Raw genomic sequence first — 20505 nt, forward strand, 5'->3', positions numbered from 1 at the left:
CACGCCAGCCAGCCCACGTCCTTTGGATCAACATGCCCGGGACTAGGCGGCAGCAGCGACGTCGGCTCGGCCGCGTCTTTCATGATATCCGGTGAAACACATGCATTTGCTCATCTTCCTAATGCACTTGAAGGCTTTTATTCACACCGGGATAAAAGCCCCCGGAGCATCACCTGATGCGTTAGCCGAGGGGACGGGCAGCATGAGAAACAGCGGCGACAATGGCCCGAGATGAATGGGTTTTTTGGAGAGGGAGGACCAGAGGGGAGGAGGGCTGTGTCACGGACGTGGTTGTGTGTTGGGAGATGAAATGGACAAGACGCATTATGGGTATTCTTGGTATTATGGGGTGCTGGACTAATGAGGAGGGGGGGGTGAGATGATTTGGTCGTCTTGGTGCGAGAGAGTCTTTAAAAAAAAAAAAAAAAAAGAGATCATCACCAACAAAGCTCGAAGGCAGAACAGATTCATGAATATTAAATATTGGACAGAAAAAGGTGTCTTAAAAATAAGGAAATGTGTCTTTTCTTTTTTGGTGCGTTGTGATGCGTTCAGGGCTTTCAGAGTGGATGATTTACTGGTGGCTCCGTGCTCTCTGGCTCTTTGCCCAAGCTAGGGGGTTCATTACCAGCGAATCAGTTACAGCAGACTGACACCCAGACTTCAACTCACTGCTTGGACTCCTCCTCCTCCTCCTCCTCCTCCTCCTGAGACCTCCCTTTTTCATGCATCAGGCAGCTTACAGTCCTGTGACCTCTGAGCCAAGAAACAAACACCTAGAAGTGAACGTAGACTGGAGTATTTATGTCAGTATTATTTATGAGGTAACAAATTCAGAGGTTTGAAAATACACTTATTCGCCTTCTTGTTGCAAGTAACGATGAGGACGTGCCTGTCAGCCATGTGATGACAAGGTTCAGAGAGATGCAGCAGTGACAGGCGAAACAATCTTGAACTGATCTCAAATTTGGCGTCAACCGACGTCTGCGTCCAATATGTTTGGCTTAAATATGGCGCAAGCCTCAAACAGAATCCCCGGACATTAACCGGAAATATTGTCCACAACTTTGGACCCTAATCAGACCAAATTCACCTCGGACTGATGAGTGGAAGCAGCTGCGTTTCCATCCGTGCACTTCAAGAAATCTAATACTTCTACGTCTACTAGTGACCAACCACCGGCTGCAAAGAGATCAATATACACAGATCAGCTCAGAGCAGACCAGATACCCCCGCTACCCCATAGCAATGACACTCCTCGATGGCAGCAGCCATCTCCAGCAGGATGCAGCCTGCAGGGGTGTAGGCGTAGGGGTGGACAACAATAAGATTTTATTGATAATGATGCCATTATGGATTCTGCTCATCGATCTGATTCTTTATCGACTAACTTATCAATTCCTCCTGTGAGGTTTTTGGTCTAGAAAAAGGTGGTTTCGTGTAAACAACAGCAGTTTTATTGAGTTATTGAGATTGTGTAAGAAAACAAATAGGAAATTGGACAAATTATTGTATTTTGAGGAAAATGATCGTATACACCTGATCTGACGTTGCTCAGGACCATCTGCTACAGTAAAACATTTCCACAGACTGTGTGTAGTGTAGCTTATTACGCAGTTTCACCTCAGTAAATTAACCGTTGTGTTTGGTAATATCCATGTATTGAAGGGGTTAAATTATTGTACTTTATGGGATTTTTGGAACTACTGATCGTACGTCTGGTAATGCTGGTACTCGACGCTTCGACGTTAACATTCTTCTTCTTCTTACACTTCTTTCGTTTTATGGCAGTTGCAAACAACTTTTAAGTGCATTACCGCCACCATCCCGACTGGGATGTAAAGATTTGGCAGGAAAAGCATCGATGAGGGGAATCAATAAGCATGAACATGAAGGCCAACGACATCGATGAGCTGAGCCAGTTGGAACCGGTTATCGCTGGAAGTGGTATCAGTCTTTTATCAAACGACGAGCACTGGGTGACGGCCCAGATTGTCACCGTGAGGTCGACCTTGGCCGGACGGACCGAACAGGCCTGCAGGAGAACCTACCACCAAGCATAATAAATGAAAACATATGCAGCGGGCCTGTTAGGAGGGGAAAAATGATTGAGGGCCGCAATTGAAAGAGGAAGTAAAGAAGGTCAAAAAGTGATCCTTATTTTCTTAAGCATCCTTACCTCTGCTATTAGCCAGTGGTAGTTTCTTAACCTTTTTGGTCTCGTAAAAAGGGCCTGTTCAGTTGAACCCACGCCCCCCCCCCTCCTCTCACCCCCCCCTGAATGGAATTAGACTAAAATTACAGCATGAGGTCATGGCTCCCTCCCAATGAACTCAACAACTGAGAAAAAAAGACGTTCACTTTGAAGAGCACGGCTTCTTGGTATAGAAATAATCATAAAAAATAAAGCAAATTATATTTACCGAAGTATGTCAGAGCGCACGTTAAAGCCAGAAACCTCAGAGTGGGAGGACTACAGCAGGAGTTTTATAGAAGCGGCCAGTTTAGGCATTCTTGTGATATTCCCAAGAAGCTAAAGATAGCATGGGTGTAAAGCCCACATGAACGCTCGTGTGCAACAAAGACGTATGCACGAAGTACCTTATAAGTTACAGTTTGTTCAGATAGGTGCCTAAAATATCAGATCTGTTTCATTGTTTTTACAGTGACAGCCACTCGCCTACTCATTATGTGATCTTGCAGAATGATTGTGGTTTTGCATAAATTGCACAGTGTGAGGACGGGAGTAAGCAGGAGAAAAAAAAAATCCTCACCGTCCCCGCGGTGCTGGTGCACGATGGTGGGAAAGCGTGTTTTTTCATTGTGCTGCATCTGGTTTTTAACAACATTAAAGTGCAGGTTCCTTTGCTTTGCTTGTGGTTTGTCTTTGTCCAACGGCCTCACTTATGGGGATTTTAAAATAAACATCCTGGGGCATCACTCACCGCAGCACCTTCTTATGCAGCGGACTCTCTCTCCGGAGAGCGGTGGAGCCCTTCGCCGACTTCCAAGAGCCAGCGTCGAGAAGGAAACGGCCTCACGTGTTTACTTAACTGGATTCACCTCGCACCGAATCCTCGCTGCAGAAGTTTTTCTTGGGCTTTGAGGAGGATTGTAACTCATCGGCGGTGCGATGAGTGCTGTATGACGACTCCCGCAGAGCCGATCTGCTGCTGGGCTGGAAGAATGTTTTCAGTGCTGTGGCAACATGGCAACGCGCCCAAAGCGACAACGAATTCTACGTGTCTGCCGAGGGAAGACACGGTGGCACTCGTCTCCTTATAAACTGTATGTAATGGTCAAGTCACTTTAAATGAAGACAGAACATGCAAAAAAAAAAAAAAGAAGAAATATAAGTAAACTGGTTTGAAGGACTCCTGTCAATGTAAATGCTTTGTGGTTTCAGTTCATCAAAGAAACATCAGAGGAAGTAGATGTCACTGCCACTTCTTTACTTGTTGCATCAGCTCTACAATATGAGGGATCTAATGTATCTGCAGGCAGGTCAACACCTTGTGCTGCTCCCTTTTTTTTTTTTAAGTTGTTCCTAAAGCATCCACATGAATGAATGAACGCCAGGTCCAAAGTTTCCCAGCAGAACTTTGAATTGTCAAAAGATGGTTTAAATGTTATTTAATTCTCCTGTCAGGGGTTTTAATTTTTTGCCTGATTGGTGCGTATTTAACATGACAAAAAAAAGTAAAAAGAAAAAAGCAGCACAACAGTTTAAACACTGAAACGACTCAAAGACATGTGATGGTAAAAGTCCTCACTGTCTACATTTTATAATATATATTATATCCAGATATTCCTCCATATATGTTCCAGAGCGCTGTTATTTTTTTTGTATATTTTTCAAATTTGAAAAATGGCTGCAACACACTCCACACTGGCTGCAGTATGGAGTGTGTTGGATATATCTGGGTTATTTTTTCTTATTTGACTTAAAACCATAAAAACATATGAAACACGATCCACACCACTGTTGCTATGCAACAGACCAAACAACCGCATCACCCTGGACACTGTTTTACCAACTACTTCTGTACATTGATTCATAATGCTAATTCTGTATTTTTTTATTTTACTAGATAATATTTAATTTAATCTTATTTTATCTTTCTTGTGGTTTTTAACAGTGTTACTTTTACGTGCAACAAAGCTACTGTGACCAAGTCATTTCCCCGGTGGATCATTAAAGTCTATTAAAGGATGATTTGCACTGCAGATGCTGTATCATTCATAAATCGCTGCAAAAGGAAGGAGAACTCTTCACGTTCTCCCTATTTAACATCAGCCCATGTGCATTTCTGTGACCATCTGGATGGTAAACTTCTTACCTCTCGCCATCGTTACGAAAACATTTTCTCAGCATCCCTCACCGCGCCGCACTGATTGATGCGACGTCAATTTGTCAGGAACACTCAGACCGCGCGACGTAAACAAACTCATTAAAACGTATCGGCTCCGGCTAAAACGAATGGAAAGTTTTAACTGAACAAGTCCTGTTTTCCCCGGTTGGAGTCGAGCTCGTATCAGGTTGTAGACAGGTCCATTACAGCGTGAGTGTTGCTGGAAGTGCACGCTGTAATGGATGTTTGGGTTCATCTCTGCCGGTGGTTGTTTGGCCAGTGTGAACAGAAGGATTGTTAAAAACAAAACAAGACAAAAAACATCCTGCTCGCGTTACTCATTCCACCGACTCCTTATTATGTTCCTTTTATTTGATTTACCGTCACCAAGCAGGGACGTAAAGTACATTTTGTCTGTGGTCGTATGACTTCGTTCTCCTCTGCCTCGCCGGCTCAACTTCAATTTAGTTGTGGTTTTCCAACTCCTAAACAATTTATCTGAAATGTTTTGTCCGATGTCGGTGCCTCGTAAGGAAACCAATGTTCTCATATTTTGAGCTGGAAAAAGTAAATTACACTTTTATTCTCTAAATCCTAGACCTCCGTAGCACAAACAGAAAGTAACTCGGGTCTCTCAGTTATAATTTACATCACACTACGGGCCAGAAAAAATCTGAGGCCAATCCCCAACACAGATCAGGCTTAACATTATGATCACCTTCCTAATACTGTGTAGGTCAAAACAGCTGTGACTCATCGGAGAATGGACGTGGGTCTTCTGAGGGCGTCCTCATTATGTCCCTGTGACTCTTCCGTCCATCGCCACCTAAAGCCCACCCACGCAATCTGACTGCACAGACAGATCTTTGCCGGCGCATATTCAGGTCTCAGTGGAGAGACTCCAGGCCGAATTACCACCACCGACAAATGATCTGACCGAGGAGATGTGTCTCGCAGGATGACTGCGCACATGAAAGCGTTTTTTAAATCTGACTGAAAGTCTTCTGATCACATTCCAATTTTTCTGTTTACTTGGACACTAAATTAAAAGGACGTGATATTTGCCAGAAGTCGTTTTTTTCCCCAACTTTACTGAATTCATCGACACTTGTTTGAACAACTGGCTGCTTTAACTGCCTCGGTGCCTCGGTCCCTCCTCCAAACTCATCGGTCGATGCATAGAAGTCGTGTATTTATTCCAATCTAAAAGAAACGAACAGATCAAGCGTGTAGCTCATACTTTACTACTGAGCACAGAATCAAAGGTTTGGACCAAACCTGTGAATCTGACTGACAGACTCTTCTAATCGAGCCAGTCTGTTCTCGTTTAGATGGGTTACGTGAGGCATTTTTATTCAGATTATTATTATTATTAAGTCATTTATAGCTGCGTTTCCATTGTATTTTTTCGCAAAATAAATCTCGTGTTTCGATTGAATGAGCTGTGAGTCTTGTTAAGTCTTTTTCTCGTCACGCGAGACTTCACTTTCAGGAAGACTGACTTCAAATGAACCGGTCACATGACTGGATATAGATATAGATATCAGAGATTCTTTAAAATGTAGGTATTTCCGTTACCGGTTTTTACCGTGTTTTGCGCATTTCTGAGGCAAACGCTCACACGCTCGACGCGTTACTTTTGACTGAACGCGGTCAGACTCACGTCCAGCGCGCTTCTTTTTGGACGAAGCGCGAATGCGGACGCCGCCGATCACTCGCAACACGATGCACATCAATCGTTCACTCGCTCTTGCATGTCATGCGCTTGCAGATTGTGTCCCGCGTATGCGAATCTTGCCTGGAGACATCACCCACCCTGCTCTGCACGGCTCTGCTCTTTGTCTAATCCTGCACGTACAACTTTAATGACCTCAGCTGTAAAAACAAAGCGTGTACGCATCTCCTCCTCCTCCTCCTCCTCGCCCTGTCCTACGGCAGCTCCCCGGAGGCCGGTGTTGGCGAGGGGGAGTTTGCAGGAGTCAGAGTTTGGAAGGTGGTTGGGATGGGAGGAGGAGTGGTGGCGGGGGTGGGGGGTTCCAGATGCTTGGTTCGAAGGAAACTAAATAACTTCAAGGTTCACTTGGTTAAGCGCCGTAAGACATACTTCAACACTTCCTTCACTTTCTCCTTCTCACTCTCGGTGGGTGCGCCTCAGCTGTATGTTTGTCTAAGGCAGTGTGAGAGAGCGAAAGTTTGTGTTATTCTTCGGCGCGTATCAATCCTCCTCCATTTATGCGGCCAAAAGATGTCTTGTTGAAAGAGAGGATATCAGGAATCAGGTGCATTATAACACCATTTTAGGGCAAAGAGAAGAAAAACAAGCAAGCACTAAAGGGGTGAACAGAAATGTTATCGTGTGTGAGCAGTTAAAGGCCTCCGCCGCGCTCTCCTCCGCTCTCCTCCAGCCCCTCAGGCTCCATAAAATGGCAGTGGATAGGGGTCCGTCCCTGCGGAGCATCACTAGGATAAACACACACTCATGAATGGCCCGCATTGAGCCCAGGCTGGAAGGGGATGCAGGGGGATGCAGGGGAATACAGGGGTCAACTGTGGACCCCTCCTACCGGGGAGAGGTCACCACACTGACCGCCCTCATAACTGCGCCACGCAGAAAGCCAAAGACAAGGAGGATAAATTCTTTGTTCAGGCCCTTCTCTCTGGCCCCTCTGCTGCCGTGAAGCCCCGTTCCCCTCCATCCCGACCATCTGAAGGGAGAATTGATAGCCTCATGAATCCCGCTGCTCGGCTACTGAGAGACTGATTATTTGTTTGGACTGGGAAAGTCATTAAGAATTAACGAGAGAGAATCAATCTGTCAGGCGGTTTAACTGCCAGCTTGTGCGGCTCTGAACTGGAAGTCCGGTAACAACAGTGGAAAGTGGTCGTGTAGCTAAATATGCACACGAGTCGATTTGAAAGAAAAGCAATGTTAACGAATGGACCACTCGGTGTCTTCTAAAGGCAAGAATGGAAGAACAGACTCGTTGTCAGCGAGTGAAACTGACACGATACGATTCGAAGTGAAGTAGCTACCATGAAATTACAGGTTCAGTCTCCCTCTGCGTCTACGTCCAACCACTGAATTCCCCCAAGAGGCATTAATCAAAGAAAATAAAGGACAACAGCACCGATTTGTAATAAGTACTATTTTTAAAAAACTCTCCAAATAGATCTGGTCGTCATTGTTCGTCAGAAACGTAATGCTCACATTGAACAGTGTTTGTGTGACTGTACATTTAGCCACTTGTGTTAATGCACAGTTTAAAGATACCAAGCAAGATAAAAGGTGATTAAAGTTCTGGTTTGATACTGACTTCAAAAAAAGTGAATTTGTGGGCGGTACGACCAAATATATCACGATATTTTTCTAAATTCTGATGGTATCACTGTATTTTTCTTTTTTTTTCATGTATAATCAGAGAGAGGAACTAATGCAGTAGGTTGACTAAGGATGGACTATTTTCATGTGATGATGAGTAAATATTGTAGAATAATCCCACACTAGTAGAAAAACAGGTGATGATGTGGAAATCCGCAGACCTTTCCAGCTAGGAAATAAATAAAAACAAAACAATTAGGTGTTGTTAAGTAAAATGAAAAAACAGGGACAACTACAGTTTAATTTATATTGACATATTTAGTCATATTTAAACTGTTATGTCTGTAATGTCAATAGCAACGCAACAGGCTACCGTAATAACTGTAGTCTGCATGCAACATTTTTTTTCTCATTCATAAAAAGATAAAATTGGGGACATTTCTTTCTTGCGTCTGTACAGACATGGGAAGTGTGAATAATAATATCAGAGTGTTATTTTTGTGAGCTTCACCTGTGCTGGAAGGATTATTGTTTTGTGCCTGTTGTGCATCACCCTTAAATCTGAAGGCTAACAACCCAAACCTAACCATCAGTACGTTTACATGCACGTGAAAAAAAAACAAAAAACTAATTATTGCCTTAATCCGACTTTAACTGGACAACTTAAGAGCATGTAAACACGTTACTCCGACTAAAATCAGAGTTCTCCTTATTCGATTAACACACTCAGATAATGCAACTGGAAATCAATTTTCTCTGGTATGTATACGCCTTAATCGGACTTTAACTGGATAATGTGTGCATGCACTGGCATATGACCCTGGAACATAAACATCCAAGAAAGCCGGTCACAGACGAAGAAGGTAAACTGAGGTGGTAGAAGAGCCGCCTGAGGGATAGCGGCCATCGATTTTCTCCGTTGCATGTAAACTGGGACATGGGCCGCATTCAGAAAGTCAAATTTCGAGCAGAGCTTGATGTAAATGCACTGAATGTGGACTTAATTCAAAACGTCTGAACTATTAAAACAGATGGATGTAAGATTTCAGCCAGTAAAACAGTTTAAATGAAGAAATGGCTACTGTAATGCACATCAGGGTGATCTCATTAATGTCTAAATTTGCAGATGGATCTACGAACATAACTTTTTTTTAACCTTTTCAGAACATTTAAACGCTCTTATATCTTATAAATGACCATGAACTAAGTTTTCACTGCGCTGCATTTTTAAACTGGACAAAGAGACACGTGGAAGAGCCCTGGTACATTTCATTTCCTCAGAATACGAAAAGAAATATAACCAGTTTACCAGGTGCCAAAGGAAGATGTGAGTTGCGGGTGGGGGGGGCAGACTAATGACCAGGGTTCAGATTTATGCGTTTGCTCTGCGACCGTCCCGGCACCGTCCGAGCAGCAACTGCACTTCGCAACCTCTTCCCTCATCAGCGCGCGGTAACCCTATCCCTTCTGGTGACGGGCAGAGAAATGGGAACGCGCTGATCTGTGTAACACATGTGCTCGCGCTGGACTCGGAGACTGCGTCCCGGACCCCCCACCCCCCAAAAAACTCCCCACCCCTACCGCCGCCTCGTCCCACCTGAGTGGAGAGTGACGAGGGAGGATGGAGGCATCAAGAAGAAGAAGAGGAGGAGGAAAAGGAGACCGGTTAACGAGCAGAGAATCAATTAAGCTACTGTGACTGCTTGGAGCTGGCAGAGAAGCCACGGTTGCTGGAGCTGGTGCCGTTTCAGGCTTGTTTCTGGGCTCCCTTCAGCAGAGCGGCATTGCTCATTAGCGAACACGGGGGTGGGCTCCTTCAGATGACTCTCAGGAAATAAAACGAGAAGGCTTCACTCTTTTCAAAGCCGTTTTCCTATAAGCTGTCTTACTCAGACTTCTAAACTATGTTTGTCTGGCACCTAATTTCTTTGCTTTTATAACAAGAGCTCACCATGTAATCCAGTTTTGCTGAAAGTTTCCAAATGTATTATTCTACCGTGTTTGAGTTGGCTTCCCGACCTGCAGCGCCGTACATGAATCAGTAAAACATAAACAGCCACTGAAGACCATCCGGGGCATCGTTCGAGAAACTGCCACGGCTAAAGAAACAAATACAGACTTTAAACAAATTAGATGTTGTTTTCTCAGGCTTCGTGTACGCACCGTAATTAGTGAGGCACTGCATATGTTCAGCATAACCCACTCAGAATATTATTAGACAGAGATGAGGCCATGTCACATTGCCTTAGATGCCATATATAGTTACAATTCAAGTTGTGCTCCATTTGGCGAGCTGCATGCGCTCTGGAGTTTTTCTTCTAATCTTTCATTTTACTTTTACACAGTATGAGAACCAAAGAGGAGAGTTTAAAGGGACTAAATCTGCTCAGAGGCTCGGTTTTAAGAAGGGCTGAGGTCACCGATCCTTACTGTTCGGGTGGCGACACGTCACCCCCCCAAAAGCAATTCTTTGCTAGGAAAGCATTTATTTTACACAAATGCACTTCTTTTTAATCATTTCTTTTCGAGGCCTCCACTGCAGTCGTCTCTAAGGTGGAATATTTAAAGAACACTGTGCAGCATCGCTCATCTGAAAACGTGTCGTTGCAAAATGTGCGCATAAATATAAGATTTGCTACAAACAAAAAAAACAATAAAAGAAACAAGCTGATGATCAGAATCCACCTGCAAAGCCAGTGTTATGGAGGAAAACATTGATCAGCCATAACATTATGACCACCTTCCTAATATAATATAATATTCCTTCCAGGTGTGACTCGTCATAGAATGGACATGGGCCTTCAGAGGGTGTCCTGTGGGGTCTGGCAACTGGATGTTAGTGTGGGGGGGCTTTGGGTCCTATGGGTTGAGGGGAGGGTCTTGTGTGGATCATTCCACAGATACTTGATCAGTTTGGAATCTAGTGAATTTGGAGGCCAGGTCAAGACCTGGTGCCGTTCTTCATGTTTTTTTGAATTGTTCCTAAAGTGGGAGTGTCATTGCTATGGGGTGGGAGGTGCCTGATCTGGTCCAGGTGGGTGCTACATGTCTCAGTAACATCCACATAAACACCAGGTCCAAATGTTTCCCAGCAGAACTTTGAATTGATTGTCACAAGCTGGTCACCCATTTACTTTTCCAGTTAGTGGTTTTAATGTTTTGGCTGATCGGTATATACGCCACATGCCATAAACCTTAACACCGTTAACTGTTGCTGTGTAAATATGGAATAAATCAAGACAACTGGTGGCTGGTTGCATCATGAGTAATCGCACCGATTTCAGGTAAAACATATTTTGCTGTTTTGGAGAAAACTAAATGCATGAACGACGGCGCTCATTCACCATTACGGGATGGTGGTAATTAGTCTCGATGTTCCAGTTTAAAAAGTGTGTGCGCACCGAGAGGTATGTGGGTGTGTAAAAGCCACTTTCCCAGCTCGTACGCGTACGCGAGGGCAGGATGGAAGCGCGAGAGAGGCACTCTAAGCGTTGGAGATGTAAAAACACGTGAGCTAACCAGAGTGACTGGAACACACGGAGCAGGTTCAGATTGTGAAAAATTCAGTCGACGCACGGGATGGGCCTCGTTACCGCTCGCTGAACCGCTGCAGTTGAGCAGGAGAGCAAATTTTTATTTTTTATTTTTTTTGCTCGCGGCGCACTTAGCTTAAACAAACGGCGGGATTGCATTTAAAAGAAAATCCGCGGAGTAAATTTAACCTGTGCTAACATCAGAGCTAGGCTACGTTTCAGCCGGTCTGCCGCACCCCCTGCCGCGCTCTGAATATTCACTCCGGCTGGGGATCCGGTTACCTGCCGGTGGAGCCGCATTTTTTTTTTCCCCTGCAGAGATCGGCTCAGAAATGGCGGGTTCGGCCACCCTGAAGGAAGCACAAGGGGGGGCGGGGGCGCTGCGGGGCACCTCCCGCGGCGACGTTATACTTTGACAGAGGCCCCTGAAAATGTTGTGACAGAGAACAGGAAGTGCCTACCGCCTTGGGAGGAAGTATCAAATAAAACATCGTCCCGGCTTTCGGCGGGACCGTGCCAGTTGGACGTTTTTTCCGTAGGAGTTTTAACGCTGGCACTCCAAATAGAAAGGGAGGCTTTCAGCAGGATATACAGTGTTTTTACAGTTTCATTCCTCCCTTTGAGAGAGTCAACATTGTTGTTGCACACTAGGTGTATGTTTTCTTTCATCAAACCTGTGGAGGAGGAAGGAATGGAGAAGGCTTTGGTGTCCTTTACTTCCGTCAATCTCCCGAAAATTGCCCTAATATGACGCGGAAGATTGACTGCAGGCCACCGGTGAGACCTTTTTGCGCGCACGCAGAGGAAAATAAACCTATTTTCACTCAGTTTTGCTCTCACTGACTTCTTAATCCGCTCTTTTTCTTTTTTCCAAGCGTGACTCAGAAGACAGCGGGCCATTTTAGAAGCTCTAGAGGGGTGTTCCTCACCTCGACGACGGCGTACGTAGCATCGGAGCACATGATGCGCGTCGCGGGGAGTCTTTCATGTGGCACGCAGCCACGGCAAAGGCCGCGGCCCGTCGGCGAGCTGCGAGGCGGCTCGTGCGTGCATCCCGAAAAACCTCTGAATCTAATTGCGGGTCGATCCCGTCGCTGAGCGAGAGGAGCACGTCTGTCAAGCGCCGAGACCGGCTCGGGCGGTCTCCCAGAAGCCTGAGAAGACACAGAGAGAGGCGGGGTGGCCCGGGCCGACCACTTAAACGCTCGGCTCCGGCGTCTCCCCGTTCCTTTTAGGGATCCGAGTCATCTGCCACGGACACTTTGTGGTCGAGTCAATGAGGCGGAGAGCTGGAGAAAGAGGAGGATGGGAGGAAAGAAGTATACAAACAGAAGGGAATGTTTGGGGGAGGATATTTAGGGAGGGAAAGTTAGGAGTGAATGGGGCTACATGGGTGGCTTCCAGCGGTTCTTTTTCCTCGTGAGTGACACGGCCATCATCGCTGAGAAATCAGTGACATAACGCAGGGGACGCAGGCTGAAATTTCAAACTCCTGCACGGGTTTTAGCCGCCTCTCCGCCCAAATGTTCACACACGCACATTAGCGCTCTTCAAAACGGACAACACACAGGCAAGACCCTTTCATCTGCGGGGGTCTGCTGGTGGCGGACGCTCTGTTTTTCGCCGTGCAGACTGCTGGCTAGTCTGTGTTTAGAGGCGAGTCCCGCTCAGAGGAAATGTTTGGGTTCTGCCTTGTGTCAGCTGCAGCCGTTGGTGTGGATTACCTGTGGGTGTCACGATGATGAACGGGCTGCTGGAGCTCGATGAAGTGTTTATGACCGAGAGGCGTTGTTGCATGTAACTAATCAGGCCTGAAGCTGGTAGGCAAGCGGCGCTTCTTTGGCAGACCCCCCTACCGGACGCTGACGCGACGATGCTTGATGGCGTGCGGGACGCGAACAGTCAGCGGACGTCCCGGTGACATCACGGACCCAGAAGTCTGTGGAGTCACCGGGGTTTGGGGACTTTCCTCAGCGAGGCTGTGCGGCCGCAGGCAGCCACTCTCCGTTCTATTTATTGTTGTAACCTAAGTAGGAGATGCCTAGGTAACCTCTGTACTTTGTTTCAAGTGGACAGAATAATAAATCCCGCTGTAACAAATGGTTTGTTTCAAGCCGCCTGTTATTTTATCATCACATTCTGCACAAGCGTGATGGATAAGCTACGGGCCCTGGTTGTTTGTGTGAGTGGCTAGCATGCCAAAGCAAACACGTGCAGGGCTAAAAAAGTGAAAAATGCGGTGAGAGGCAGCAACATAATTCTGCAGCAGATCCCGGATCTGCGGGTTCACACCGAGGTGAGACAGGCAAGATGTAGAACAAATAAAAACACCCCCCGAAAGTCTTCAGCTAAATAAATTATGTGCAAGGACATGTAAGCTTGAACTTCATGAAGTGGTGAAAGCTCAGAGTTTCTCCGGGGCCTGTCTGGAGGGAGGGGGGGCCTGGAGCCAGAGTCTTTAATTCCTCTGTCAAACAGCACATCATGCGTCTCTATGGCCGTTACTGTAACTGTAAGTCTCATCATGTGGACTCGTCACTGTGTGTCTGCAGGGTCAGATGCAATGCATGTATACACACACACACATATATATATATGGCCCCGGTTTGTTAGGCATTTTCAAAGAAAGAACGAAAGAAAGAAGTAAAGGAAAGAGCAAAACGATGGCATTACAAAGCAGAATCTCTCCCAGAGCCACTCTTGTGTAGCAGGTCCTTACAACTCTGAGCAGCCTCTAATTAGGGTAGTATTCAGGGGTGGCATTAGTTCCCAAACTTTTTAATGGGGTGGAAAGCGGAGCTCCTTTTAGAGAGCGGGGATAAGTGTAGCGACTGTTCCATACGCTGAATAGAAGATGGAGAGATTCTGCACCTCCCTGGGAGGTATTCATCCTTTATTTTATTTAAAAAAAAAAAAAAAAAATTCCTTGTACCCCCCCACTCCACCCAAACTCATTTCCAATTGCTCTCTTTTTTTTTTTTTACCCCCTCATCTGTTTTCCACACTTTTCACATGGCACAAAGTTTAGACACATTCGGTTTTGTAATTCTGGAAGAACAGATTTTATTTATTTATTTATTTATTTATTTATCTCTGTCTCTTGAACATGTAAAACTTATTTTAATTCAATCAACAAAACTTTAAATATTTTTTTTTCCTCAACAGGGATAAGACACCTACAACAAAAATATTAAAAGTTATAAGTTCAAAGTTTGCATCAATGTACTAGAACACACAGAAAGTCCTTTTTTTCTAATTTGCTTTAATTGAAAAATCTGTAATGTAGCTTTTAATTAGATTTTTCTTAAACTTTTATTCAAAGAAATTCTTAATTTAAAAAGACTGGATATAAAAACCTTATCATTTTTATAGCCAATAAATATTTAACACCTTTGAAAGTTTTATGAGGTAAATAAAAGTGATGATAATGACGACAGCAGCTCTCATTGTCATCTTATTATTTTATGCAATGAATGAATGAATAAATAAATAAATAAAAAAGCACCTGGTTTACTTCAGTAAATACTTCCAGTGGGATATTATTTTACAGAGGCATTAAAACACAACGTATAACTTTTATGATGTTCTGTAACGTGTTTTTAATTAAATTTAAATCAAGCTCCAACGGTCTCGCGGCTTAACCTGAGTTTATTTTTGCAGCAAACAGATGTGTAGCTGTTGGCATTTTTATAACGCTGCCTGACATTTTTATTTATCCGAAATTATTAGGTCAGAATGGATTTTTTTTCCCCCTCACACACAAACAAAATAATAAAATAGATAATAAATTTAAAACCACAGATAATCCTACTTTCTTTCCCAGAATTTTGCCACATCCTGGCAGCTGTATTTCTACCTGTATACGTTTTAACACAGAAAATGATTATAATTTTTATTTTTATACTGTGAGACACTTTAGATCCAAACTGTACAATCATCAGATTCATCCCAAGTTCTTTAACGCCTCCTTAAAAGATGATCAAACCTGAATAAGCGTGAGGCTTCAATGAGCACATGTCAAGGTTGGGAGTGACCTGATAAAATAACCTGCTTACTGGCCTGCAGTCTGAATGGAAACACAGACACACACTCTACACATTTCGCCCAGAGCCCGGTGTCTCTTTATGGGCTGAGTGTTGTGCTTTATCCCCTCTCCTCATGACCTGTGACCCGGCAGGATAAACTGCTAACTGAGCTTCAGTCATGCTCAGGGAGGCTGATGTCCACATGATCTGTGACATCTGACGAAAGCCTCTGCTTCTTTGTCTTTTTTTTTTTTTAACTGCAGGAACGGTGCTGCAACTCATGACGAAATAATTTATTATTCTGGACACTTTAATGTGAGCTTTAGAGAAAACTTTTTTTTTTTTTTTTGCCTTGTCATATTATTATTCAAAGCAGCAACAGCATCTTTAAACATTTCCTGATTCCTTTTAAACAATTGTGACCATCTGTTAAATAAACCCTACTTCAGGAGAGAAATAGTGTTACTGTTACCCTAATAATTTAATAATTTAGTACTAGATAAAAAAGAGAATAATGTATTATTGGATATTCTTGCGCATTTTCTCGCACTGCGTCTTTATTCAACCTCCGACTTCTAAACTGCATTGGATCTTTTACAGGAGAAGCCTGGCGGTCAAAATGGCAGCGTAGGCCACAGTCAACAGAGAGTCACAACATGAATAAATCATCGTTTATAACATTCACGGAGCAGCACGAGCACGCCAACACAGCCCGGGAGCTGGGGGAAGGAGAGGCCGTCTCAAGCCCGTGGTGAAAACTGAGCCGAATGTGGCGCTTCGATGATGAAATGATCCGAAATTTGTTTTTTTTTTTTTTGTTTTTTTTTTCCATAAACGACCTCGACGAATCTTATTCGATCTCTCTGCACGCGCACGCGAGCATTAACGAGCTCCGGCTACCGTTTAAGGGGCATCGCCAGAGCAATTACGCAGAGACGGTGGGTGAAAAGGGCAGCTAAACTCACTCCAAATTTAGTCGCGCCCTCGGGAAATTTTCAAGAATATCACTGGACCCACATATATATATAAAAAAAAGATGGAAATATATAATAATATACCCACTATAGCATCCACAATGGAATAAACGCATATAATAAGCACCCTTTGCGCACTGAAAGGCAACAGACGGATGTCATATATAGGCAGACACCATAAATACGACGAAGGCCCCGGTTACAAGCCACTGATAGCTAACCACAGACACAATGTAAATCCCGTGCTGGAAGAAATCCATCGCCCTCGCACGAGTTAATATAAAGCGTCTTATTGCATCATTTGCTGTCTTTCCCCCTGTTTAGCCTCCACTATTTGTAAACAAGCCCTTATAGTGTACAACTGACCTCCTTCCACGCGGCTCTCCCCCTCTCCAGTGTGCGTGTGTGCCCGTCTGTCTCCCATTGCGTGTTACATCATCACGCAATAGCTGTCCTCTCGTGGCCTAGTGAACTGGCTCTAAGCGCTGCACCAATTTAGCCATCTACTACTACGCACACACACACACGCACATACACACACGCTGCTTTGAATCAGAGGAGACAGACACACGCAGTCGACGGGCGCTACACATCCAGTCACGGAAGCAGCGAGGGCTGCTCAGCGCAGGCGGCATACTCTACAGGGCTGATGAAAATTTTAACATAAGAAGTCTGACACACGAGGCACCGCGACGGCATGTGTGGTTCTGCGCACACCTGCTTTTAAACATTAGAGATCATAATTAGACGCGCACTTATCTGCAGCTTGTGCGTAAAAAAGAAAAAAACAGTTGCGCGTAAAATTAGGTGTGCGTAAAAGTATTTGTCGCTCCTGACAAACGGCCACGCTCTTTTTCTCCGCAGGGCCAAAGGAAAGATGAAACAAAGGTGAGCAAACAGTCAGAATGGTGAGTGGATTACGCTCCCTGTCCACGAGCCCCGGTGACCCCGTGGCAAGACTTCAGACATCAACATTTCATTTTCTCCCGGAAAAGAAGAAGAAAAAAAGGGGAAGAAATAAGAGCAGATAATGAAATGTTGGACGAGGAGTGTTTTCTCAAGAGCTGCAGCCAGCTGTCGACACCAGCGCCGGCGTAATCACCGACCTGAAGCAGGCAAAAATACAGGCCCCGTCTCACCCCGCTGACACCCTCCTGTCCGCTCACCGTAATTACGAGGATGAGTGTGAGAGAGGTCAGATGGACACGCAATCCCCGTGTGCGCATGTCCCACAAGTGCACAACATTAGAGGCGTGCAACATCTGAACAAACAGTGAATATTTTTGCAGCACTTTTTTTTGAAATTTCTCAAAGCCACGTTATTCCTTCCTATATTCGCGTTCTTCACGTAAAGTTAACCACATCAGTGCATATTTTTTAGTTTTGTTTTGCAGCAGCATGGTTTCGCCTAATTTCTACAACCAGGAAGCTCAGCATCTGATCAATAAATGTATTCCCAAACAAATTCACTTTTTTTTCTTTTTTTTTTGCAAAACGAAATTTATTCTTGTTTGAAAAAACAAACGGTGTAAAAATATCACACTTCAATTACACAAAACTTGCCAAAAAATGTACAATGTTTTATTACTGAAATAAACACACACTGCATATTATTATAAATGTAAGACTTTGCTCTCTCTCTCTCTCTGTCTCTCTCTCTCTCTCTTCTTATTTTAATACAAAGTTCAAATCAAAAACTCTGATTTGTTAATAGAAAACATGGATGTGTTTGACACAAATACATTAATAGCCTATTTTTTTTAAACATGTGATCATTTATAACCTGTCCATTAGGTGGTAATCCTGAGACGCCCTTAACAGTGACTGAAACGAAATCACTTCATGGAACAAACAAGGAAAGTTCGTGCTCGAAGAGTCTGATTCACACCGAAACAAACAAAAGAACAAAATAACATAAATATATCTTCATAAACAGCATGAATATAGGCACAAATAGTGTGTTTGTATGTCCATCATTCAGCTGCGTGCTATCAAATAAACATACAAAAATAATCCTACCTTCAAAGAGGGGCGTTTTTTGTTTTTGTTGCTGTTTCTTTTTTTTATATATATATATTTATATATAAAAGTCTCTCGAAAAGTTCGTAGTTAAGACATTTAACAGGCGCTAGTGCCGCTGACCACTCTGCTCGGGAAGTTTTCAACCGGGTGTAAGACAGCTCCTGGGTGGCTGACGGCTGGAGCCCCGAGAGAGGACGCTAAGACCGGGACAACGGCCGGAGAAGTCCTGGAGGGGCTCAGCGACCCTCCGATGATACTCTCTATGGAGAAGGGAGACCGCTGCACCGGGGAGCTAGACTTCTGCACCGGGGACGCAGCCTGTGCGCTGGCTGAGCCCAGGCTGGAGCTGAGCTGGGGATAAAACCTACTCCTGGATAAGTCCGTGGTGGTGGGCATCAAAGACGGCGAAGGGATAATGGTCCCCGTGTGTGAGTGCCTGGAGTGCTGCTGCTGCTGCTGTTGTTGCTGCTGCTGCTGCTGGAACGCGAAAAGCGCCGAGTGCGTGTGGTAGGACTGGAGCTGGATGCCGTATCCACCGCAGCCGTACGGTCCGTACCCGTACGCGGCGGCGGCGGGGATAAAACTGTTGTGCTCCCGCAGCAAGTCCTGCGTCTGCTGCCGCTTGAAGCGTTTCCTCCTCCTCAGAAAGCTCCCGTTGTCAAACATGTCAGCGGACTCCGGGTCCAAGGTCCAGTAGTTGCCCTTCCCGGGGTTCCCCGGCTCCCTCGGTATCTTCACGAAGCAGTCGTTGAGGGACAAGTTGTGCCTGATGGAGTTCTGCCACGCAGGGAACTTCTCCCTGTAGTAAGGGAAGCGGCTGCTGATGAAGTCGCAGATCTCGCTCAGGGTGAGCCTCTTCTTCGGGCTCTGCAGGATGGCCATGGTGATTAAGGCGATGTATGAGTAAGGGGGCTTCACCAGGGTGTTCTTGCCCGCCGGCTTGTAGGCATCCCTCGAGGAGGTGGAGCTGTCCAGGCACGGAGGAGGAGAGCCGGCCAGGAGGATGCCGTCGTGCATCTGCGCCACCTCGTCCACGTACGAGCGCGTCTGGCTGTCCCCATCCTCGCCTTCGCCGACCACGTCTATGTCGGTCTCTTCCGAGAGGATGGAGGCATCCGACATCTCTGAGCTCAGAGTCATGGCTCACTCGCGGCTGTGCCCTCCGACGCCAGATGAGGAAGACGATGATGCACAAGCTGCCCTGCCCTCCCTCTTCAAAAACTCATATGAGGAGGGGGAGAGGAGAGGAGCACGTGTCGCCGCCGGTGAGAAATGTCCCCCTGGTTTCTCTCTATTTCCATATGTTTTCAGGTTGTTGTTGTTGTTTTTTTGTTTTTTTTTAATCGCCAGTTATGAGGAGAGAGCCCGAGTCGATGCCAGGCTGAGAACTGAGCCTGGAAACCTGCAAAAGGGCCAGACCTGAATCACACAGGGGGCGGATCTTCTCTGCGTATTTATACCGCCGCCCTGGTCACATGACGAGGAAACGTCACAGAGGAAAATGAAAAGACAGAAAAAAAAATGAAATAACGAAAAAAAAGGGTCTTTGAAAATTAACTGTGAGTGGTTTTTTGGGGAAAAAGTTTGGCGTGGCATACATCCTTTCTAGTGGTCATCCACGGTGGCCTACGCGCACTCCGCATATGACTAATCTGAAGCTTTAATTCCACGCAATGTTTTGCGCAAAAATAGATTTTGGAAGATTAAAAACCTCTTTTGGGAAATCTAATTGCCGGGGCGGTCCGCTCCTGAGATCGAAGCGGATATTTCGACAAAGTTTTTATTTTTATTTGGTCACTAATGTGACATAAGCCTGCACCGAGGTTCCTATATTTATTTTATTTATTTATTCATTTATTTCAATTTACAGGGAAAATGTGCACAGAAGCAACAAAAATATGCAAATGTATATAATTAATATTTTTAAAGACTTGGTGGTGTTTTACTGGGAATGTAAGGTTAGTTTGGAACTGCTACCGGGGACTCGTGCACCACATCCAGGCAGCTCAGTTTGCGTGATCCGGTAGTTATCTAGATTATCCGCGAGCCATTTGTAATGGAAAAGAGTCAGCTGTTAACTCGAATCAGTCACGGGTCACGCAGAGCATGCAAGCCCCAGATATAAGGCCTCTGCCGCGCGTCTGGAGCACGATGTGTGCGTGCGTGTGTGTGTGTGCATGCGGGTGCACATTTCTGTTAATGCCTATTTATTTTATGGAGTTACATGGAAGTAATCTCATTGTTGTGTTTAACAAAGACAAAACATAATGTTATGCTTAA

The 20505-nt window shown here is 45.0% G+C and overlaps 1 protein-coding gene across 1 annotated transcript; it reads right to left on the reverse strand.

Annotated features, from left to right (window-relative positions):
• Nucleotides 1-17713: 17713 nt before the first annotated feature.
• Nucleotides 17714-19660, reverse strand: foxd1 (forkhead box D1). The gene has a single exon (XM_047569008.1). The coding sequence runs from the start codon at nt 19363-19365 to the stop codon at nt 18322-18324; it is 1044 nt and encodes a 347-aa protein (XP_047424964.1). The 5' UTR covers nt 19366-19660; the 3' UTR covers nt 17714-18321.
• Between the last annotated feature and the right edge of the window lie 845 nt (nt 19661-20505).

Source organism: Mugil cephalus, chromosome 19 (assembly GCF_022458985.1).
Source record: "Mugil cephalus isolate CIBA_MC_2020 chromosome 19, CIBA_Mcephalus_1.1, whole genome shotgun sequence".
In the NCBI taxonomy this organism is placed as follows: Eukaryota; Metazoa; Chordata; class Actinopteri; order Mugiliformes; family Mugilidae; genus Mugil; species Mugil cephalus.